Source organism: Macaca thibetana, chromosome 9, assembly GCF_024542745.1.
Source record: "Macaca thibetana thibetana isolate TM-01 chromosome 9, ASM2454274v1, whole genome shotgun sequence".
NCBI lineage: Eukaryota > Metazoa > Chordata > Mammalia > Primates > Cercopithecidae > Macaca > Macaca thibetana.
Genome location: NC_065586.1, coordinates 5,447,599 through 5,471,724, shown reverse-complemented (window position 1 = coordinate 5,471,724; position 24,126 = coordinate 5,447,599). Strand labels below are relative to the sequence as shown.

Genomic DNA, 24,126 nt, shown 5'->3' with positions numbered 1-24,126 from the left:
GGCCCCTTCAACCTTCTCTGGGTGTTGCCGGCTGCTTGCAGGGCTAGGGCAGGACTAACACCTCTGCATGGCTCTTACCCTGTGTGTGCCCAGCGTGCCCCCCACCATCTTCTAGTGCCTGGCACTTCACAACCAGGGAGCACTTGCCACGGGGAATAAAAACAATCAGCAGGTCCCTTCTCAACATAATGGACTCAGGTCTTTCAAGTCCTGATGGACTTTTAACCACTCTTTGCTGCCAGCGTATCCATTTGATTGAGAATATTCAAGATTTCCCTCATCCAGACTTCTCTCTCTCTGAGGCACCGCACCCCACCAAAGGAATTCATTGCATTTTCAAAAAGCACAAAAATGGAGATTCCTGCCTCGTTTCAACGCTGAATGTAACAAGGATCATTTCCATGGGAACCAGAAAAAAGGAAATGAAATAAGAACGAATATCTCATTTATTTCCCTGCAGCTCCCCTCCCCTGCTCATCCAAACCTCCCTCCTTCCAGATGAATAGGAACAGGTTACAGCTGACCCGGTTTCACTCCCAGCTTCAGAGGATGAATCACGGTGGGTTGGCCGACAAGGAAAGGGGCAAGCTGAGGCAGCGTGGAAGGCAGTGCTGTTTTCAGGAGGCCTAACCTCTGTGGCCACAGTCCCCATCAGCACCCCTTACCGCAGGCCAAGAGGCCTCCCACCCTCCAGAATCCGACTGCGGAGGGAGCCTCCAGTCCAGGAGCCTCCGGGAATCCTGGCGTGGGCTGAGGGCTGCAGCCCCCCTGGCCTGGGCATTGGGTGCCTGTTAGGGATCTTGCCTGCGTGCTCTAAGGGGTCACCCTGTGTCCATCCTGACTGGCCGCAGAGTCAGCGCAACCTGCCCTGGTGCTTGGTCCTAAGGTCAGCTCTGCTTCTCCCGAGTGGGGAGGGTTCCACGGTTTGCTTGGAGCGGGAGAGTTCCATGTCATTCAGATGAGCAGGTGGGAAGGTGGGCAGGAGCGCAGAGAAGAGATGCGGGAAGTGGGATGCAGAGAGGTGGGCAGAAATAACCTGGCCCAGGAAGACGCCACCCTGCCCTGGGGAGGCAGCGGGGAAGGAGGAGGAGGCTAGAGGCCCCGGGTTCTTGCCCTGCGGGCCGAGCGGGCGCCCAGGAGCATGGTGGGCGCCGGCCTCACTTGGACACCAGCACACGGACGAACTCCTCGTAGTTCACCTGTCCGTCTCCATCCGTGTCCGCGGCCCGGATCATCTCGTCCACCTCCTCGTCACTCAGCTTCTCCCCCAGCCGGGTCATGACGTGTCGCAGCTCCGCGGCGCTGACGAAGCCGTTGCCGTCCTTGTCGAACACGCGGAAGGCCTCACGGATCTCCTCCTCGTTGTCCGTGTCCTTCATCTTCCTGGCCATCATGCCCAGGAACTCGGGGAAGTCCACGGTGCCGTTGCCGTCCCGGTCGATCTCGCTCATCATGTCCCGCAGCTCGGCCTCCGTGGGGTTCTGGCCCAGGGACCGCATGACCGTGCCCAGCTCGCGGGTGGTGATGCAGCCGTCCCCGTCCTTGTCAAACAGGGAGAAGGCCTCCTTGAATTCTGTGATCTGTTCTTCTGTCAGCTGGTCGGCCATGCCAGGGGTGGGGGCGTGGGTGGCAGAAGAGGCCACGGCGGGGTCTCCCTCCCAGTGCCGGAGCCCGGCTGCTGTCCCAGCTCTGGGGTGGCAGGTGGAGATCTGGGCGGCCGGCGGGCTGTCTCGCCCTGGCTTGAGTCGCTGGAGCTTAAGAAGCAGCAGAGTCCTCCCCCATCATTGGCAGACGCCCGTGCCCTGCGGTTGCCCGAGCCTGTCCTGTTTAGACAGGAGTCCGGGGCCTGCGAATTGAGCTGACGCCAGCACCTCTGTGCCTGCCTGCACCCGGACCCAGCAGAGCCACAGGGGCCCCGGAATCGCACCTGCAGTTAGGGCGTGGTGGGCAAGCTTTGGAGCAATCCACGCTGGACTCCATCCTCCTGAATTCCCCTTTCTCTCCTCCCTCCGGATCTCCCACCTGCTCCCTGTCTCCCCCTCAATTAACTCCAGTGCCCTTTCTTCTCTTGAGTGGAGGGCTTTTTGCCGGATGAAAGGCAGATGGAAGAAACTTCCTTGCCTTGGGTTTCTAAAGCCGTCTATAGCACCTGAGGGTTTTTGGAGGAGGAAGGTTTTTCCTTCAGGTAGAAGCAGGGAGTTTTCTTATCTTCAGAATGGACATGAATAGAGAGGGGTTTCCTCCAACCCATTCACTCATCCACCCTTTCACAGATATTTACTGAGTGCCTACTATGTGCAGTGTCACTCTGGAAGCTGGGAACACAGTGGGACCAGCAAGCCACCCCCAGTTCTCGTGAGGTTAACTAGCAAGACAGCTAGTTCGCAGGTAAACTAATCGAGGAATGCAAACAAGGTAACTAGGGATTGTTGATAAATGCTGAGGGACATACAAGGTGGTGATGGACAGGACCCCGAGGTCACCTTTCGGCCTGGTCAAGGACAGACCCTCTGCTGAGAAGCAGCCGTCTAGGCTGCAGTGGGCATGGCGGGGCCAAGGTCTGGCAGATGATCAGTGGGGCTGCAGGCCTGTGAGGGAGGGGACAAGGAGGAGAGACAAAGGAGCCCTTGAAGGGCTCAGTCAGGAAGTCCCACTTCATAGTCTGGTCCACAGTGCCCCAGGAGCTCCAGGGAGCACGGAGCTGGGGCTGAGGGGAGGGCCTCTCTAGGAGGAGACCTGCTCAGGGGGATGGTGGGGTGTTCACAGCACAGACTCGGCTCCTACTCCCAGGGGGCCTGGGGACATGACCCCCAAAGAGGCAGGAGCAGGCGCTTCACCTGTGGGAATCCAGGAAATCCACACTGGGGGAGAAACATGGGACCCACTCTATTTTTTGCTGGGTGTGTAGGGGTGGGGCAGGGACCTGAATGGGAAAGAAAGTGTCCTTTTGAGGACCTGGACTTGCCGGGGAGAGACTATGGCAGGAGAAGGGCTTGGATATTCATTTTTTTTCTCTCTGGATTTCCTTCCCTTCTCTACTCAGGGAGAGGCAAGTCTGTCCTTCTGGTCTGGAGGGGTCTGTGGTAGGGGGAATATTGAAGCCACCTGCAAGACACCTTCCTTCCTGCCTGAAGGCACCCACAAAGCCTGGGTCCTCCCCTTCCTGCCTGCCTGAAGGCGCCCACAAAGCCTGGGTCCTCCCCTTCCTTCCTGCCTGAAGGCGCCCACAAAGCCTGGGTCCTCCCCTTCCTGCCTGCCTGAAGGCGCCCACAAAGCCTGGGTCCTCCCCTTCCTGCCTGCCTGAAGGCGCCCACAAAGCCTGGGTCCTCCCCTTCCTGCCTGCCTGAAGGCGCCCACAAAGCCTGGGTCCTGAGGGTTTGGGCAGGAGGAAGCAGGAAGGTTGAAGAATCCCTCCATCCCCATGGAATCCTTTCCTTTAGAAGAGAAGTTTGTGGACCCAGAGGAGCAGGGGTCAGGGACATGGCGGCCACAGGCAGTTTTGGCAAAGAGCCCTGGGCCCAGCGGTGGGTGGAGGGAATGAGGTGATGGGCATCTTGGAAGCCACGTGTGTGGGCAACACTTTGGTAACCAGAACCCACCCTCCCCTTCTTTCCCTGCCCTGGAATGTTCGGCCTTGCCTGAGACCTCACACCCCAACAGCTCTAGGGGAGTGGGGAGATGGGCTGGCCAGGACTCCCTGGGGTAGGAGAGGGGCTGATAATAAAGTTTACATTTAGAGAGAATAATGAAGCAGCGTCTCCATTTGCAGGCTGGGAGCATACCCTGGGCCCAGGTTACAGCTTTGTCCACGGGGGGCTGTGCAAGAAAGAGCGTGTGCTTTGTTCCTGGGAGTCCCACCCCTCCTCGAATATTCCAGAGAGCTCTTTTGTGGTGGGGAGACCCGGCAAAGGCTAGGCTGCACGCACAGCTTGCTCAAGGTCACCCTCTGAAAAACTCAGAATTTCTTGGAGCTAATTCTGGGACATGGGGACCTTCTGTCACCTTCTGAGAGGGGCTTTTGATTGTACACTGGTGCCCGATGCCTGAGTATTAGAATTCACATCCCAAAAGCACTTTAAAAGTATTTAAATATCTCCACTCTAGATCACCCAAATATCCAACAACAGCAGGTGAGTAACAAATACCTGAACTTTCCTCCACACCGTGAAATAACACACAGTCTTTAAAAGACTTTCCTCCGCACCGTGAAATAATACACAGCCTTTAAAATGAGGATGAGGATATAGTGATGAAAAGTTCTCCATGGACAATTTTTTAAAAGCAGATAGAAAACTGTATGTGTGATACGATTTCATGTATTAAACATTTGTATGCCGGGCGCGGTGGCTCAAGCCTGTAATCCCAGCACTTTGGGAGGCCGAGACGGGTGGATCACGAGGTCAGGAGATCGAGACCATCCTGGCTAACGCAGTGAAACCCCGTCTCTACTTAAAAAACTAGCCGGGCGAGGTGGCGGGCGCCTGTAGTCCCAGCTATACGGGACGCTGAGGCAGGAGAATGGCGAAAACCTGGGAGGCGGAGCTTGCAGAGAGCTGAGATCTGGCCACTGCACCCCAGCCTGGGCGACAGAGCAAGACTCCGTCTCAAAAAAAAAAAAAAAACATTTGTATATGTTTATTTATATACATTCACAGAAGAAAAGCCCAGATAATCATGTTCCAAACTCTTAATAGTGGATACTTTGGATAATAGGATTATAAGTGCTTTTACTTTTCTTATATAGTATCTTTGCCCATTTAAAAATGTTTTACATTTGCCCTATATCATTTCTATTATTAGGGGAAATGACTGAAGATTCAAAAACCATCCCTGATAAAAAATATTCCATACCTTACTGAACTCCCAATATTCTTTCTCTTTCTCTGAGGTTAGGTAATGTGGAGGGCCTGGTAATATGGTCAGCTTTATGTCTCTCAGAGATATGAGACTGTGGTGATAGCTATTATTACGTATAGAAAAGTAGAATAATTAATAACCAATAAGCGCTCCCCCATTTGACTGCCAGAGTGACAATGTAGTGGAAAGAGGCTTCTAGGAGGCTTTTTTCTTCTACTTTACCTGCCCAGCGACTGGAGGGACATCTTCGTGAAGGAATACAGCAGCAGTCACAGGAGGCAGGAGCACCGAAGGACACTGGCATGTGGCCGACACAGTCTCCTGGAGAGCCCGAGACGGTGCCCTGAGACAGTGCCCTGATGGACAAGGACAGGAGTATGTTCATACCTCCTGCCCACTTGACCAAGGACCAGGATGAGAGGCCAACAGGTACCTGCTGGTTTCTGGGTCATGGCTCTGTGGCTCAAACATTAGCTTTTACCTAAATGTCTTTCTCAAAAAGGCACATTGAAAGAGGATTTAGTGCCAGGTGCAGTGGCTCACGCCCGTAATCCCATCATTTTGGGAGGCCGAGGCGGGCGGATCACTTGAGGTCAGGAGTTTGAGACCAGCCTGGCCAATGTAGTGAAACCTCTACTAAAAGTACAACAATTAGCCGAGCATGGTGGCTGGTGCCTGTAATCCCAGCTACTCAGGAGGCTGAGGCAGGAGAATTGCTTCAATCAGGGAGGTGGAGGTTGCAGTGAACCAAGATCGTGCAACTGCACTCCAGCCTGGGAGACAGAGCAAGACCCCGTCTCAGAAAAAAATACCAAAAACAGGCCGGGCGCGGTGGCTCAAGCCTGTAATCCCAGCACTTTGGGAGGCCGAGACGGGTGGATCACGAGGTCAGGAGATTGAGACCATCCTGGCTAACATGGTGAAACCCCGTCTCTACTAAAAAAAACAAAAAACTAGCCGGGAGAGGTGGCAGCCGCCTGTAGTCCCAGCTACTCGGGAGGCTGAGGCAGGAGAATGGCGTGAACCTGGGAGGCGGAGCTTGCAGTGAGCCGAGATCTGGCCACTGCACTCCAGCCTGGGCGACAAAGCGAGACTCCGTCTCAAAAACAAAACAAAACAAAAACAAAAACAAATAAACAAAAAAAAAAAACAGGAAAAAAAGAGGACTCAGGATTTTAGACAGCGTTGCTTAGTGCACAGTGACTCACAGGACTGCCTCATGATGGGCCAGACTGTCGCAACTCGCTGGTTGGGAAACTGTGACGGAGGGAATGTTTTCTATTTTCTGTTTAACTCTTTCCCTGCAGCCTCTCACCCCAATATAGCAACTCCTTTCCCTACAGAATAGATATTGTTTTGGTCTCAGGATCCATTAAAACATTTAAAAATTATTGGGGACTCCAAAGGGCTCGTGTTGATGTGGGGTATATATATATATATATATCAATATTTACTGTGTTCACAACTAAAACCAATAAATATTTAAATATTTAAGTATATTTTTATATATTTATAACTTAATAGAAATAAACCCATTACTTGTTCACATAAAAACATATTTTTCAGCAATTTTATTACTGGGAACGTACCCAAAGGAATATAAATTGCTTTGTTATAAAGACACATGCACACGTATGTTCACTGCAGCACTATTCATGATAACAGAGTCATGGAATTAACCTAAACACCCATCAGTGATAGACTGGATAAAGAAAGTGTGGTACAAATATACCATGGAATACTACGCAGCCATAAGAAAGAACGAGATCAGGTCCTTTGCAGGGACATGGATGGAGCTGGGGGCCATTATTCTTTCAAACTAATGGAGGAACAGAAAACCAGATACTGCATGTTCTCACTTACAAGTGGGAGTTAAATGATGAAAACACATGGACACACAGAGGGGAACAACACACACTGGGTCTTACTGGAGGGTGGAGGGTGGGAGGAGTGAGAGAATCAGGAAAAATGGCTAATGGCACTAGCCAGTAATACTTGGGTGATGAAATAATCTGTACAACAAACCCCCATGACACAAGTTTACCTATGCAGCAAACCTGCACTTGTGCCCCTCAACTGAAAATACAAGTTAAAGAAAAACAACATTTTTAAATGAAAAATAACTATTTTCCAAGACAAGGAATAGGGAGAAGAGTGGCACTTTACAAAATAGTTTTGCAAATATCTTTCATGCTTGGCTTTCCAGAAGCAAATCCGCATCTACGCTCAATCTGTGGCAAAATGTTTCGGAGCGTATGATTATCCAGCCTCACACAGCTATGCATCTGGGGAAGGAGGGAGCATTTGAATAGTCTTTTCAAAAAATTGTGGATATTCTTCTTTGATATTACATCAGAATTTGACAAGTGGTGGTTTCTGAAAGGTGAGTTGCAGTGTGGAATCTGAGAGCGTATCAGAGACCTTTTCATACCGTTAAATGAAAATCCACTGGTCTCTTTTGCCCTTTGAACAGATCTGTTACCCATGCATGGTTTTGTAACACCATGCATTGGTCACTTGGAAAATACTGGTTCACTGGTTGAACAATTACATACGTAACGGTTAAAAATCACATTCATTAGGCCAGGTGTGGTGGCTCACACCTGTGATCTCAGCACTTTAGGAGGCCGAGGTGGGAGGATTGCTTGAATCCAGGAGTTCAAGACCAGCCTGGGCTACGTAGTGAGACCTCGTCTCTACAAAAAATTGAAAAATTAGCTGGGTGTGGTGGTGTGTGCCTGTAGTCCCAGCTACTTGGGAGACTGAGGTAGGAGGAGGATTGCTTGATTGTGGGAGAGAGATCGAGCCTGCAGTGAGCTGTGATCATGGCATTGAACTCTAGCCTGGGTGACAGAGTGAGACCCTGTCTCAAAAAAAAAAAAAAATCACATTCGTTAATGTCACCACCAATCTCATTAGAAAAGCTTCTAGGTACTGGAGAGGCTCAAGTTCACAGTGACAAATACAAAATTTCAAAAATTCCAATTTTCATTCAGAAGCTCAAAAATTTTTAATGGCCAACAAATACCACCAGTTGTTTTCCTTGAAGTGACAGGCTCACTTCATCCATTCTCGAAAAAATGTCTGCCAAATACTAGGTCTGAGTGATCGTGGATTGTCCATCAGCTGTTCTTTCCAACAAAAATGATGTTCCATGAAAAAAGCTTACCTTGCTGCTCGTTTAATCAATCACACAATGCTTTCCTCATGACAATCATCACATTTCAATATCAGTAGACTGTTAAAAATGTACAAGTAAGCTTTGACATTTAATAAAAATAATTCTGCTGCTCCAAGGATATTTTTAAGTGCAACCAGCTCTTTTGTTTGTTTGTTTAGTGAGACAACATGGCAGTGGAGAGTGTCATGATGCCTAGCACACAGTTCCTAATTCATGCTAAGGCACTGGTTTTACCCCTGTTGCTTTTGACCTCAGCGCAAATATCAACACAGTGAAAAGGGCAAAAAACATTGGTATTACTGTGAAAATAGTTTTGACCTCCCAGGCCCTCAGGAAGGGTCTTGGAACACCCTGTTCTCGATCCATGGACAGGCTTTGAGAGCCGGGTGCCTGGAGTGCTGGAACTCAGGACTGTGAACTGGGTGTAGAATTCCCTAGGCTGCAGCCGTCAGGTAAGGACTCTGGAATTGTGGTGGGACCGTGCTGGCCCTCCAGAGAATAGTATTAACAAAGAACCCAACAGATAGAGATCGAAGGGACCTGCCCCCCACCCCCACCTGCCACACACACACCAACTGCAGCTGCTTTCTTTGAAAACTAGAAACCCTAAAGCCAGAAGGCCCAAGGTGATTTGCTTTTCCCCCTGAAGTGGTATTGTAACAGCCTTTGTAAAGAAGAATTTGTTAAGTAGCCTTTTAAATGTGCCTCTCCTGCTGGGTGCTATAAGGATATGAAGATTCGCCAATCTGTAGCCATTCCAGTGACCCTGCTGGGATGGGTGTGGCTGAGTGGTTCTGAACTCTCCTTTCCTTGATAAAGCCATCCACCAGCCCTAACATTTGCTCATCAACTTCCTTCCTCCCCAGTGTAATTATTAGCACTTTTATGTAACTGAACCCAGCTTCGGCTGCTCACCACTTGAAAGCTGGACTCAAGAGACAAGGGTTGGCGGGAGGAAAAGCAGATTTATCTGGAGAGCCAGCAAATAAAGGAGATGGCGGTGAGCTAGTGTTCTAAACCTTTATACCATCTCAAAAATTTCAGGCTGGTCAGGGTTTTTTTTTTTCATGGGAGGGGGATATGGTGAAGAAGGGAGGATTAGCATCAAGAGGTGATCTAGGACTGCAGATATCTGGGTGCCCGTGAGGGTCCGAGGAGTTTGGAAACTTCTTTGTCCTTGGTGAGGTCACAAGGCATCTGTAAATCTTTAACGAAACATGGTTAATTGTTTATATGCTTTACCTTTAATCTCAGAGTGCGTTTCAAAAACTACATGATTTCTGTGTTTATGTATTATCTCAGTGCTCTAAAATTATCCTAGCATCCATGCAGGAATGGGTAAAGGCCCCTTAAACAAAAATGGAGTTAGTTATGTTAGTTCTTTTACGGTTTCATGGTTCCATTTATAATGTCAGACATGGATTTGCTTACTATCCATTGAGCAATTACTATCCTTTGTGTTATGTCTCCATATCACAGATGATGAATATGAATTAAAGTTGGACAACTAGCAAGTTTAGAACTTAGACTGGGACCTAGATCTTCCAATTCCTACAGCTAGCCTCCCTTTCCATTTTCTCTGTGGTCATCATTAATGCAGTTTTTGACCCTTTTGTCCAGAAGCTGCCAAACAGACAACAGAAGCCAGGACTGGCCCTGCCTTAGATGGCTTTCAGTGCAGGAAAGTATCAAGACAGGCTTCTTCGTAGCGTACAAATCTCTCCACCTTTTCTGCTAAGCACCTCATGCATGCAGCTGCCAATCTAACACCTCCATTTGCATGTTTAATCACCATCTCAGGCTAACGTGACCAAGCAGACTTCTTGGCCTTCATCCCTGCCTCCTCTAGTCTTCTCATCTCTCCGTCTCTTTTTGAGACAGAGTTTGGCTCTGTCGCCCAGGCTGGAGTGCAGGGGCACCATTTTGGCTCACAGCAACCTCTGCCTCCTGGGCTCAAGCCATCCTCCCAACGCAGCCTCCTGAGTAGCTGGGTCTTCCCATCTCTTTAAAAAACGATTCATTCAATTGTTCAGAACAAAACCCTAGAGTCATATTTAATTCCTCCCTTCCTATTGCACTTCTAAGCCAATCATTCAGCTCTACTTTGAAAATGTTTCTTTACTCATCCACTGCACCAAGCCACCATCACCTCGAGGCAGGAATATTCAATGGCCTCATAAGTGGTCTCCCTATTTATGTTATATTCAATGCATGTCTTTTCTTACTCAAAATTCTAGAAAGACCTCTCTTCACCATCCATGATTGTTTCCCGCCTTCCTCGCTGTGATCCCATCGTTGACCACTCAAGACTATGTTCCAGCCTACTTTCTGCTCCTTGAACAACACCCTTAGTGTGATTCCCACTTTTGTGACTTCGCATGAGTCCTCTGTCTGCCTGGACACTCTGCCCCCAACCTTGAAGTGCTGACCCTTCCCTGCCACTCAGTTGAAAGTCAAATTCCATTTCCTTGTGAGGGCTTCCCTGAATACCCACTTTTAATTAACTCTCTGCCTCCTCCCGTCACTTCTGTTTTACCCCCTCTTTCAGTTCCTTCCCATCTTAGTTTCACAAGAGCCAGGGCTGTTTCTGACTTCTTTCCCTGTCAGACCTCCTCAGATAGGACAGGTCCTCTGCCTCACCGACTTCAATCAGTATTTGCTAAGTAAACAGAGCACAAGAGGATCATGTTGTCACCAAAGAGCAGCTCCGCCTCCAATGGCACAAGGATTGTTGGAACCTCATCCTTCCTTCAAGTTCTAGTTCAAAAAATTCCATGCTATCCCTCAAACGGCCTTGCCCAAGTGCCTGTTTTATTTGCCTGTGTTGTCTGTTATTTCTTCCCCACTGTCCTCATTTGCCATGTGGCTTGGTGGTGGCTGGAGACCTCCATGCTGGCCCCTGGGAGCAGCTGCTAAGACTTGGTGCCTCAGGACACCTTGGCACCTGTGGACATCGACCACCAGGCTTCTCCTCTGTTCATGTCTCTGCAAGAATGAGAACCTGCCCCCATACCATTTGTGTTGTGTAGGCCTCAGGAGGCATGGACTCACACACCCAGCTTCCTGCAAGCCCTCTGGTGCATCGCAGTGTTCACCCCCAGCTGTCTATTACAGCCACCACCCAGGGCCTCTGGTGCAGGATCCTTAGAGAGAGGCCAGGAAACTGCTGAAGTGATACGTGCCAGCAAGTCTCAGGGGAAGAGAAGACCTTCTCTCCTTAGTAAAGAACCCGTGGAGGTCAGGAAGACACTCCAGACTCAAAGCCGAATTTGAAAGTTAAGCTGACAGCCCAACTAGGGCAGATGGGAGGAGCCAGGTGAAAGAGGATGTGGGGCATTCAGGAAAGAGGTGGAAGGAGAAGCCTGGAAGGGCGGCCCCGCTCCTGGAGCATGACGAGCAGCGCTTCATCAGGACCTCGACCTTCACCCCCTGGCAGGAGCGTGTTCCTCACATGACTTGTAGGATCACCAGGGAAACACACAAATGGAAGAATTAAAAAATACCTGCTAGGAGCCCCCGCGCTCCCCACAACTCATCACAGAGCAAACTCCTTGGCTACTTCTTTTCTTGGGCTGTCTTTTCATTTGGCCTGTTTGCCTGCCTGGACTTTGGGGTCTTTGTTCCCAGCATCCAAACTTCCTACCAGCGACTTTCCATCATGAGCTCCCTTCCAGTCTTCTGGAAATTGTCAGATGTGCCTGGATTTGTAGAGCCTTCACGAGATATGTTGTCAATCTGGAATTTTTGCAGTTCACACTCCAGTGTGCAACAGCAACCAAATGGAGATGGAGGACATGAAGACAAGCTACCGGAGATGCTGATGAAACGTGTATGAGAACGGCAATGCTATCTGTGTCCTGCCCGTGGAATTGACCAGATACTGCGGCTTCCTTTTGCTTCCCAAGGCCCGGATTGACCTGAAAATTGATATGCTTTGCTCTATACTCCATCTCCCATTGACCATGGGGTGAAAGCACCCTTTCTCAGTCAGCCTCACTGCTTCCCCACAGATGGAGGGATTTCCTGCAGGACCATGGGCCCTGGGCCTTCCTTTCCTACCGTCTCTTTAAAGCCTCCTCCAGATGTGCTGCCTGGCTCAGCTCTTTGGGTGACTTTCGTTCTGTCTCAGGTGACTCCTTCAGATTCACACAGGGCTGTGTCCCGGGCGGGGCTGGAGTTGACATTCAGGGAGGAGACCACTGTTCTGGAACAGCAGCGATTGGTTTAATTGAAATCTGATAGATCATCATGTGAAAAGCTGGCATGTAAGCATGCTCCCCGAAGCCTGCAGGGCCCTGCGCGGCCTCTTGCCTGGTCATCACATACAAGCGGTCCTCTTGCATGGTTGGGGGCCTCACCTGCACCACGGGCCCCCAAGCCAAACAATGGGATTGTACGGAGACCGTCCTGGGCAGGTCCCCACGTCAGGTCTTGCAGTTTGCAGCAGGTAGCCCTGGGCTATCCTGCCATGCAAGAGCTGCCTTCTCAGCACAATGGAGTTCTACGGCTGCCTCGGCTGCACAGGCCAGATCCGGAGCCTCGCTGAGCACCTCCATGGATGCATTTCGCAAAGGGCCAAGCAAGAGGCATTAACGTGGCCTGACAGCAAGTGGGATTAAACCAGGATTAAATGATCAGCCCTAAACCAATGCAGACCAGTAATAGGTCTCATGATAAAAGCAGCCAAATACTAAAAAAAAAAAAAAATCTATTCTTGGACTTGTTACTTTCCTGGGAAGAGGGTTATTTCTTGTGAAATATGCAGGGATTGGAACTTTCCCCAAGAGCCCACAGTGAGCTCACTCACTGCCCTGCCTGTGCTGGGGGTGGTGGGTGGTGAGAGGTGCAAGTGAAGGGCCTGGACAGAGGCAGAGGGAGGAGAGGGGATGGGGGGAGGGGGAGGGAGAATGGGGGATTTACTCTGGGAGAGCTTCAGTTGTATGATCCACTGACCTTTCAAACCTGATGCTTGATGTTTTGGAAAAAATGGCAGAAAATATGGGCCGGGCGCTGTGGCCCTCACAGCGCTGTGGCGCTCACGCCTGTAATCCCAGCACTTTGGGAGGCTAAGGCAGGCGGATCACGAGGTCAGGAGTTCAAGACCAGCTGGCCAACATAGTGAAAGCCCGTTTCTACTAAAAATACAAGAATTAGCCAGGTGTGGTGGCCCATCTCTCTAATCCCAGCTACTTGGGAGGCTGAGGCAGGAGAATGGCTTGAATCTAGGAGGCAGAGATTGCAGTGAGCCGAGATGGTGCCTCTGCACTCCAGGCACTGGGTGACAGAGCGGGACTCTGTCTCAAAAAAAAAAAAAAAAAAAAATTAAGTAGGAGGATGTCATTGAGGGGCTTAGCCACATGCTACAGATCTTTTTATACCAAGATGCATTTGATGATTAGCTAAGTAGGACAATTTGTTACTTTAAGCTTCTACAACCAAAGGGGCAAGATGATTATCTCCCAGAGAACAAGTTGATCTTCCTTGAAGGATAAGGAGTTTCCCAAGCAGCAGGAAGAGCTTCTGTTCCCAATTCCAGCCTTTGAAGTTTATGCTTCAGAAGCAAACCTTAGCATTTAATACAGGAAGGCGTGCACGTGCGTGTGCATGAGTTTGTACCCACACATGTGACTCAAGCATCCCTGTGACAATGGGTTGCCTGCGGGTAAGTGTGGGATGTGTGGAGAAGGTAGGAGGGTTTAGGGCGTGGGCTCAGTACCCTGATGAGAGATTTAAAGCAGGCAAAGGGATTCGGCAAAATGCAGCTCCCATTTCACCATTTCTTCAGACCCTGCCTTAGTTATTTACTGCTGTGGTTTTAAACTCTGCTCTTCGAAACCGCTGAGTTCTGCAGAGGTCCTTCGAGAGGTGCGTGGGGGCGAGGGAAGGTGAGGGGCAGGAGCCCAGGCCACCTGGCCGCCTTCCTTTCCCCACCTCTGCTTTCAACTGTTTCATATGCATCATGCAAATCACAGCTTTCATGGCTCAGGTCCTCATGTGTACAACGGGCATCATGGCAGCGTCCAGGTCAGAGGGTGACCAGAGTGACATGAATTAAGACATGAGAGGACTCCAAAGAGTGGTCAGGCCTCTGACACCCTAAGAGCTCCATAAATAGTCACTATTATTTTGTGCTGGGGGATACACTTTTCATTTGGAAGATGACTTCCATGGGGCCCCACCCCTCGTGACCCCGTCTCACCCGCTGCAAATACCATCCCATGGAGGGGCAGGACTTAAGCCTATGAATTTGAGGGGGACACAGTTCAGTCCAAACCTCTTGGTGTTTCTGTGTATCCATTTCTGCATGTGTAAAATGAAGAGAACAGACAGCTTCTGACCTCATCTCTAAAGGGGCACGAAGGAGGCAGAAAGGCCCTCGCCTGAGACTGAGCAAGTCTGCCAGCGCAAGGCCGGATTTGCTGCTTCCGCGCAGGGAGGCCCTGGGAAGGGTGGCAGGTGCCCATGGTGAGGAAGGGGTGGGAGTGAGGGGTGGGTGTCCCAAGAGAACTCAGTAAAGAAGGCCATTAGAGAGGAAATGAGGGAAATGAGGTATGAGAAGCTCTGAGCTTTTTCTCCCTAGTTTGGCTGAGGACACACCACAGGTGAGTATCTGCCGCGAGGGGAGCTTGGTAGAGAACTGGAGGCAAGAAGGGAGGAAATGAGAAGGAACGGGGAGGAGAAAGGGCTTCTCTGGGGCCGCTTGCTTTTCCCAGATTCTCCTGCCATTCCTGGCTCCAGGGAGTCCTGAAGGAATGACGGTTAGGGCGGAGAATCCTGCAAAGGAAAGAAGAGAACGGATGGACGGACGAGAGCTCACACACGGCTTCCTGGAGGGGAGCGGGGAGCAGGGGCTCTGAGGTTGCAGGTCGCAGGCTCCAGGGAAGGAAGCTCTCCATGGGAACCTTCTTATGAATTCCACCGAGGTGCGTCCGGCACAGACCTGAAGGCAGCCACATTTGTGGAAATGAGGTTTGACGTGCATTTCGGACCCACAGAGAAGGTGGACTCTGTTTTGGAGAATGGACCAGTAAGGGGGGAAAAAAAGGACTTTAAATGCTGGCAGAACTTTGTATTCCACTCATTCATGCATTCGTTCATTCAGCCATCCATCCTTTCCTTATCATTCATCAAATTGGCGCTAAGAGTCCACTTTGTGTCAGCGCCTTGCCTGGCCCGAGGACCTCAGGGTGGTTTCAGCAAAGTTCTGCCGCCAAGGAGCTCACAGGTCATGTTTCTTGCCAGGCCCCAGACATTCTTGTATGGAGCCCAAGGAGGTTCTGTGTGAGATCTCACCCTGAGGGAAGAAACAGGCGGAGGCCCGGGGTTTGTCCAGTCACACCCCTGATGGTGAGAGAGGGGCGGGGTGCGGGGGGTGCCTGATGCCCACTCCCAGCTGGACGCCTCCCTGCCACCCCGCGTGTCCTTTTCCAGACCCCAAAGCTTCCTGCCTGGTCTCAGTTCTTAGGCGAAGAGGGATTAGAAGCTGTAACAGGTGTTTCTGCTAATGGGACGTGGCAGAGCAGCATTTGCGGGTTCTCTGTCATCCCGTGAGATGTCCCAGCAGGAAGCCTGGTGTGTCTCCACTGAGAGCTCCACGGAGCAGCTCTGGCTCCCTGAGAAGTCGAGGCGTGATCAGTAGTGGCCTTCCCTTTGCAAAGAGAAGGCTCGGCGGGAGAAGACCCTGGTGCCATCTTCATAGGAGGTGGAAAGGAGGCCATATACAGGAGAAGGAACCAGGTTTGGGGCTCAAGGTGCCAGCCACTGGGAAAAAGAGCTGCCCCGAGTTGCAAAACTCTGGATCCTATATGGATAAACTATGCCCTGAGGAAGGAATCTCAGGCGTATCTTAGGAGAAAATGTTCTAGCTTGGGAAACAAACACAACAGGAAGGTGAATCCAAATATTTCAAGTGGGTTTAGAGGACTGGAGTTCTAAGCGCTGCTTTGACTGTAAGTGATCACACCACTGGATGTGCTGAAGAAAGGAAAACGGGCCAGTATCCCTGAGGACTATGGGCAAGGAAAACGCGAGTGTGCAATGTGTCAAAGCGAGACATATGTGTATAGTAATAGAATCAAGTAATAGATAGTAATAGAATCCAGCTGATGTATTTGGCAGGGGCCACGGCAGGATGAGACAACTCCCATCAGAATAGAAAGATATTAACACAGTAACAAAAGGGGGGCTCGAGGAAGTGCGGCTCTCTTTTTAAGATGCCAGAAAATAGTCAGACATGCTAAGAACAAAACAAACACAAACAAAAACCGGCAAAGAAAGCTCTTCGAGAAGAGTAAGGCTAGTGATCTTTGGGAATCAAATCATTATTTCCACACGTGTCACAGAGAACACAGACATTAAAACACAAAGGAGAAACTTACAAGAAAGTAGGAGGTAGAAGTCAAAACTCAAGTAAAGAGATTTTTAACCTAGAGAAGCCGAGTTACCAAGGAAGAGAGAAGGCCAAGCCAGCTTGTCGCAGAATGTTCCGGAAGATAAGATAATGATAGACTTACATAAATAGAGACTGACCAAGATGATAGTGAGTTCTTGGTGAAATTGCTTCCAAGGATTTTATACAAGTGTATTTCATAGAAATGTACAGTAACCAGATGACCGCATTAAAATTTTAAAACTGCCAGGCGTGGTGGCTCATGCATGTAATTCCAACACTTTGGGAGGCTGAGGCGGGCAGATCACTTGAGGCCAGGAGTTCGAGGCCAGCCTGACCAACATGATAAAACCCTGTATCTATTAAAAATACAAAAATTATCAGGGTGTGGTGGCATGTGCCTGTAATCCCAGCTACTTGGGAGGCTGAGGCAGGAGCATCGCTTGAACCTGAGAGGTTGCAGTGAACCGAGATCGTGCCACTGCACTCCAGTCTGACTCCATCTCAAATAAAATAAAATAAAATAAAATAAAAATTTAAAACTGACTCATGCAGTTAAGTGTGTTTCCAAAGGACATAATTGGTGGGAGGCAGAGCCAGGCCTGAATTGCCACCTCTTTCTGGCATGGCCAGTGCTCTTTCTCCCACTCCCTGCTGCCTCCGCAGGCCCCTGCCCGTGCTAGGCCTGGTGAAGCTGTGAATGTGCTTCTCCACTTGGGGGTGTGGGACAACGCTGGGGCCTTGGGCTGGGCTTCTGTGCTAGAAAGCCTTGCTGTCGAGCCAGGGGCTGCTGGAGCTGAGTTTTGTCTTCAATGACTTATGGAGGAAAGATGAAGCTATCAGATAATGAGCAGACGCTATGGTGCCCTGGATAAGAGCCTGGGTTCTGGCATCAGGCAAACCTAGATTTGCATTTCTACCTCTTTGATGAACTGGTTTTGTGACCTCACTAAGCCTCAATTACTTCATCTGCTTACTCTTATTTTAATAACAATAAAAGGAGAGGAAGAATGAGGTCATGCATCAAAGCCCTTAGCACAGCGCCTGGCACATAGAAAGGGCAGGTGCACATTGCCTGTCCTCCTCAGATAACCGGGGCAGCGGTGGCTTCGATGTGGTTCTGCCCAGTTTGGGCACCAAGGTGTGGCCAGGCTGCAATGGATGTTTAAGTAAAGGATAAAGCTGGTGGCACCTGACTTTACTAAGCCCTGGTGCAGGGGATTCTCAGAAACCCCACTGCAGAGGGTGGCACGAACCCCAGGGCTGGGGTACACACAGCACAGAGTTGTTCTGTGTCTGGGGAACTTGAGGACATCACATCAACGTCCCACCCTCATGAACTCGTTATGAACTAGTGACTTCTCATGAACCGGCGAAAGCCAATTTGAAGCTCCAGAACAGGGAAGAAGCAACTGCCTGAGAGAAGGAAGCAGGAAGGAGAAACAGCCCCGGTGCTAGGAAAGCCGTGGTTGACTGAACCAGACTGTGGGAAGGAGAGGGAAGGCAAGCTACAGTGGTGCAGAAAGGGCTGTGGGCATCTTATCCCAAGGGAGGAGGGAGGAGGAGACCCGGCCAGCCAGGTCCAGGAGGTCCCAGCCTCCGGGCCAGCAGAAACGCCAGCGCTTCTTAAATGTCACCCAGTTGAGGAGAAGGGGGTGTGGGAGCACAGCCTGTCCTAGAAAAGAATAGAAAGAGTAAAACTGGTGTTGGGGGTGAGTGGCGGAGGACACCTGGGTTGATAAGAAAGTGGGATGTGGCAGCTGGGGAAGATTTAGTGCTGGAAAAGAACAGCAAATGTGTGTGTATCTTTTACAATTAAACCTCCACCCAAGAGCCGGGGGATCCAAGAAGAGACCTGAGAACATATTTGTGGAAAAGGCGTAGAGTCCTCGGAAGTGGGGTTTTAAAGATGTCCAAGTCCAGTGGGGATGGACCCTGGGTAATGGTCAGGGGTGGATGGGAAAGAGGCGCCCAAGGAGCCGTCAAACCCTAGTTGGGATCAGGAGCCAGATGCGCCTGAGGAAGCACCTGGACCCAGGGCAGCCGGTGTGGGACGAACACCACATGAGTCTCGGGCATGTATTTTGATTCCAGCCTCCCTTATGAGGGGCAGCTCCTTCTTTTCATTCCCTGGCTTCCCTGGCTCTGAAATGGGGGTTAACCCTGAGGCTGCCCTGGGCCTGGCTGCAGGCACAGGAGGAAAGGCTTGTGAATGGCTGGTGGGCGTGTCCACGCCAGCCGAGGCCATGTTTACCTGGAAGCATATTTCTTCTTCTCAAGCCACTCACTGCACACTCAGAAAATTCCAGGACCAAAGAAAGGGTCAAAGGTTTCCACAGGCCACTGGCACTGAGCTCTGGGCAAATGCAGACACTGAGCCGAGAGGAGGAGCAGGACTGGGTCTCCTGCCTGGAAGCCCTGGTTTGCCCCGCTGCCCTTTCCCTGCTTCTGAGCCCAGAGCCAGCATCTGCCAACCAGTCCACGTGCATTGGACCCTGCAAGGCTGGGCCTCGGGTGAAGGGCGGCTCCACCAGGGGCCCCGTGAGGTTACTCAGTCAGCGTGCCTGACTCCTCAAAGTGTTGTCTGTGACCAGCCCTGACCAGTTCAAGGGTGGCAGGGAGAGCACCCCTGCATTGTGGCTGGACCTCAGCCCAGTAGGTGGGGGAGGCAACAGGTACACAGGCATCCCCCCGGGAGGTCGGGGCAAAGTGCTGTGGGTGCAGGAGGGCAGTCGTGGCCTGCGGGAGGGCAGAGCTGCTTTAGGGGGCTGCTTGCATCTGGATGGCTTGAGAAGGGTGCAGTAAGGGGGTCCTGGGAGGACAGGGTACAGTGTGGGGAGGCCTGGTGAGGGAGGCTGGGTGGGAGGGCAGAAGGGTGGTTTGGGGAGGGGATCTTCCTGCCCTCAGTCCCCCTGGCCATTGCAGGCTTCACCTCCACCAGTGGCCTCCTGTGGGACCCAAATTCATTTCCACTATAGACATGGGGTCAGACTTGCTGGTAGCCCAGGTTCCTGTCTCTGGGCTCCCCTCCACGGAGCCTGTATGGGCAGGGCACTCCTGTCCCTTTCTCCCTCTTCCTTCTCTGGGGCAGCCCTGCTCTCCTCCCAGGACACAGCCCCACCCAGGGCACCCTGCAGCTGAGCTTGGTGCCGGGACCTGCTCTGGCCTGGAGGGGATGCACATCAATCCCTGCAGACGGGCTGGCTCCTACAGGACAGGTTTCCCTTGGAAAGAGCTCCTAAGAGCGGGGAGCAGCCAGCCGTTCCCTGGAACTACACCGAGGACCTTCCTGTCGAGGGGACTGAGCCTGTGAGGTCAGTAGGAGTGGAGCGTAGGCACTGGGCTGCCGTCAGGCCAGAGGGAGGAGGCGGCTCTCCCAGGCTCACTGCTCTGTTGAGTCAAAGCCAGTGCCCTTCCTGTCTCTGCAAGGCCCGTGTGTCCAACGGCAAGTGCAGAGGAGAGCAAGTGCCAGGGGGAGAGGACACCGTCTGGCCAGCCCTGTCCTCCACAGACGGCCCTATGGTCCTGCATGGCGCCCGCCTCCTTTCCTCTCTGACCACAAACTCACATCTCTCTTGCTTTCCTGGCCCCTGTTGGACCCCAGGGCCGTTGTCTCCTTGCTTGGCACCGTCCAGGTATGAAGAGCAATGGCACGGAGGTGTTGCTTCCCAAAAGCCTCTGAGCGGCCACCCGCTTACTGGACAGGCCACTGGCCAGGCACCCGCAGCTGCTGGTGGGAGGTGGGGTCTCAAGAGGGTAGAACTCACAATGGGAGGGAAGACTGGTCCCTTGCCTTTGTAGGGTGCCTTGCAGGCTACAGGCACTTTCCCATTCGCTTCTTGCAGCAGCCCCATAGCAGGAAGAGGTAGGGATTCCTAACCTCCTCTACAGTGGATGCAACCAGAGCTCCTAAGCCGAGGGCCTCCTTGTCTCCAGCTCTCCCTGGGATGGGCCCTACTCGGGAGCCTGAGGTGGGAGGATTGTTTGAGCCCGGGAGGCACAGGTTGCAGTGAGCCAAGAATGTGCCACTGCACTCCAGCTGGGGTGACAGAGCAAGACACTGTATCAAAAAAAAAAAAAAAAAAAAAGGAAAAATAAAAATAAATAGGAAATACTTAACAAAACAAAGATCCTTTAAAAATGTTTATCCAGTTTCTTTTATACATACACATACACACAATGGCCGTATCATTCAACCTTTTTCATCTTTTCACCCCCTTTTCTGCATATTGGTGTCTCTGCAACCCACATTAATATCCTAGATTTTTGTTTATACATGTATAATCCTGTTACTCGTTGTAACACATGACACATTGCCAGATTGCTTAGAATAAAGCTGTCACATTTGACCTTTTCACCAGCAATGTGGAATGATAACAATTTCTTCACATCTTCTCTAGAAGTAGGTATTTTAATTAATTCAATTTTTGCCAGCTAGATTGGGCATGAAATGATGCCTCATTATTATTTTAATTTGTACTTCCTCCTCTACTGCCGAATTTTAGCATCTTTTACTGTTTCTTGGCCATTTGAATTTGCTGTCCTGTGAACTGGCTCTTTATATCCTTGGCTTATTTTTCTATTGAATTGTTATCATTGTAGTTTTAACAATTTTAGAGCTCTTTATATATAAAATCATTTGTATATTTATCATTTCCCCCAAGATCTATCATTCTGCTTTATCTAGATATAGTCTTTTTTTGCTGCTCATGCAAAAGTTTTTACCTTTTTTATAGGTAGTCAAATATATCTACCTTTTCTTTGAGAACTTCTGGGTTTCCAGGATTATTCAAATACACTTCTCTCTCGCCTCTCACTTTGCACATCCATGTGCTTGCATTTAGTTGTTTAGGTCTAAACTTCCCCAATGGGTTCTTGTATATATGTGTGTTATAGCAATGAACAGGATCATGATAATCCCTGATCTTGTCCAGCGTTCAGGCTCATGGCACTCTTCACGCTTCAGAATGTGGTCCTGAATCCTGAAATACACTGGCAGTCCTGAGCACCACCCTCAGAACCATTGCTTCATTACTGATTTTAGACGAAAGCTGCTGATATCTTTTCCTGACAACTGAGTTATGCCCTAAGTTCTGCCAATACTAGCTGTGAAATGAAGAGGAGCTCAGGACGCGCTGAGAAGACCCATGGGAAAGGGAGAGGGACCACTTACCCCACGACAGCAGGTGGGAAGGATCACCTGGGAAATGCCGCGAACCAGGACCGTGTCACGCATGGCAGATGCCACGCAAACCTCTGTGCAGTGAATGGAGGGCCCCGTGTATCATTTTAAACCACTGGGATTATACTCCATCTAATTTGTTTAAAATGATGGGGAATAAAACATGTAATCCACCTTATATTTCCATCCAATACGGTCCGAGTTGAAATGTTTCAGTTCTCGGATAAGTACCTCTCTCAAGACACTTATCCAGGAGGTGTTGGATAATCAGGGCAAGGGGATGGGGACAGATGAACAGGCTCCGGGTCTGGGACACAGAGCCAGGTGTGTCCTGCCAGGTTCTCAGGAGTGTCATTGATGGGTAAGAGTCTGGGGGAGGACTGCCCTTGCCAACTAGCCCAGCAAGTCTAGACAGATGGCGGGCATTGGATAAATAGCAACCCACGCCAGCCCCAGAGCCTTTCCTCACCTGAGAACACATAAGCATCCTCTCCAGGAGAGGGAGTGGGGGGGCCTCTGCCCTTTGCCCAGGGAACCCCCTGGCGTGACTTCAGGTTGTTGTAGCCCAAGAATCACACCGTTGGTTGGACAGGAATCTGGATTGGAACAAGCTCTCCACCTTCCGAGTCCTCACCCTGTGATGATTTCCTGTGGAATTATGAGCCTCTGTCAAGCGTGTTCCACACACGTGGACCATGTTGGGGGCCCCAGGAGTGCAGTGGACAGCAAGGTCGATACTGTCCATGGCATCAGTGAAATCAGGTGTTTCTCCACTCAGCTGAAGCCCTGAGAACTTAGAATTGCCACCCAGGTCTGCAGTGAGGATACTTCTGCTTTGGCCAGGAAGCAGCCCGGCATGGCACCCAGCAGAGAGCTGGCGCAGGCCGGGGGTGCAGGAGCTCTGAGGCGGCTTCTGCCTACTGAGTGCCTGCTCTCGCAAGGTGCTGGGAGGAGGCTCTCCTGCAGGGCTTTCACCCTCTCAAGTCTCCTATAAGGCAGGTGCTAGTACCATCTTCTTCACTGGAGAGGCATGCAGTGTTTGGGGGTGAAGCACCTCACCCAGGCCACACAGGTAGCAAAGTGCAGAAGCCAGGAGCTAACCCCCAGTGATCTGACCACACGCTGTTGGGAAGATGTGCGGTGTGTAGGGGAGGTGCGTGGTGTGTAGGGGAGGTGCGTGGTGTGTAGGGGAGGTGCGTGGTGTGTAGGCGAGGTGTGTGGTGTCTAGGAGTACCCAGGAAAGGGGGCTCGGAGCCAACTGCCTGTGAAGCCAGCACAATCACTCACCATTTCTATTTCTCATTGCTGAGGATAATCGCAAGGGAGATGAGCTTTGTGAAGCTGGGTCCCCGGTATTCTCTTCCACAGATCACACCCTCCACACAGGCCCTTCTCATTTCCCTGGGGCTGCCCTGTCCCCAGAGAAGGTCAGGGCCGTGCCAACGTGCCAACACCGTGGAGACAGTACAGGTGCCAGGTGAGATCAGTTTCTGCAAACACAGGAGTGTGAGGAGTTTCTGCGCCGGCTGAGGTTCCAAGGCCTGTTTGACTGGTTTCTCCACTCTGAGGAGCCAAAGTGTAGTGGAAGTGCCAGAGTGTGTTTTTTTCCTGGGGTCAGTCTGGTGGGAAAGTTAGAGTTGGCCTCGTCTGAACAGAAGGACAGCCACTCTACACCCTGCGTATCTCCTCCCAACACACACACACGCATGCACACTTGCACACACATGCAAACTTGTGCTCACATGTACACGCAAACCCACACCTACACACACATGCACACACAAATACACATATACATACACACACAAAAACACATGTGCACACAGGGAATGCACAAGGCAGTCCCATGACTGATGGTAACTCTCTCCTTCCTGCCTCTGGGGACTTGTCCAGCCACATTGGAGACGTTTTCATCCTTCCTATTCCAAGTTGCAGATGTCTTCAGTCCTCCTCAACGAAGGAGACTTCCTTTCTCCTCCAAGGTGGCAGGGAGAGTTGGCGTCTCCATGAGGGGCTCAGCTGAGAGGCGTGGGAGAGGGGAGGAGAGCCCACCTCCAGCACTCAATCACAAAGGCACAGACCCCCTCACTTCCCTCTTCTGTGCCGATCACGACCTTCTCTTTCTCACCTGGTCCCCGGCTCCTTCTCTGCAAACCTCAGCCTGTTCCTCTGCTGCAGTTCTTCCCGGCCTTCTGCACCTCCCTGAGGCCCCTCACACACAGCTCCAGGGGCAGCCACTACATTAGGGCTGGCTGGGGCATCTTCCTTCCTCTCACTGCTCTGCTGGGTTTGCTTCTCACATGGCCCCTGGGTCGGGGGAGCTTGGCTGTGGGACATGGAGCCAGTGGCTGGGCACCCCAGCTCCAGGCGCCTCATGGGGTGGAGGACGGATGATGCCCGTGGCCCCTGCATCACACAGGGATACACACAGAAGGCATCGCCTGGGAATGCACCTTAGCTAGAAAGAAGGCATTTCTCCCTCCTCGAAGCCAGGCTCTGCACCCAGCTGCTGTGCTA

General features: G+C 51.0%; 1 protein-coding gene and 1 long non-coding RNA gene across 2 annotated transcripts; one reads left to right on the top strand and one right to left on the bottom strand.

Annotated features, from left to right (window-relative positions):
- Positions 1-428: 428 nt before the first annotated feature.
- On the bottom strand, positions 429-2,748 carry CALML3 (calmodulin like 3). Its single transcript, XM_050803178.1, has one exon. The coding sequence runs from the start codon at positions 1,605-1,607 to the stop codon at positions 1,158-1,160; it is 450 nt and encodes a 149-aa protein (XP_050659135.1). The 5' UTR covers positions 1,608-2,748; the 3' UTR covers positions 429-1,157.
- Positions 2,749-8,950: 6,202 nt separating this feature from the next.
- LOC126962327 (uncharacterized) lies at positions 8,951-12,615 on the top strand. Its single transcript, XR_007728651.1, has 2 exons — positions 8,951-9,038; positions 9,518-12,615. It is a non-coding gene; the product is annotated as an uncharacterized LOC126962327 (long non-coding RNA).
- Positions 12,616-24,126: the final 11,511 nt, after the last annotated feature.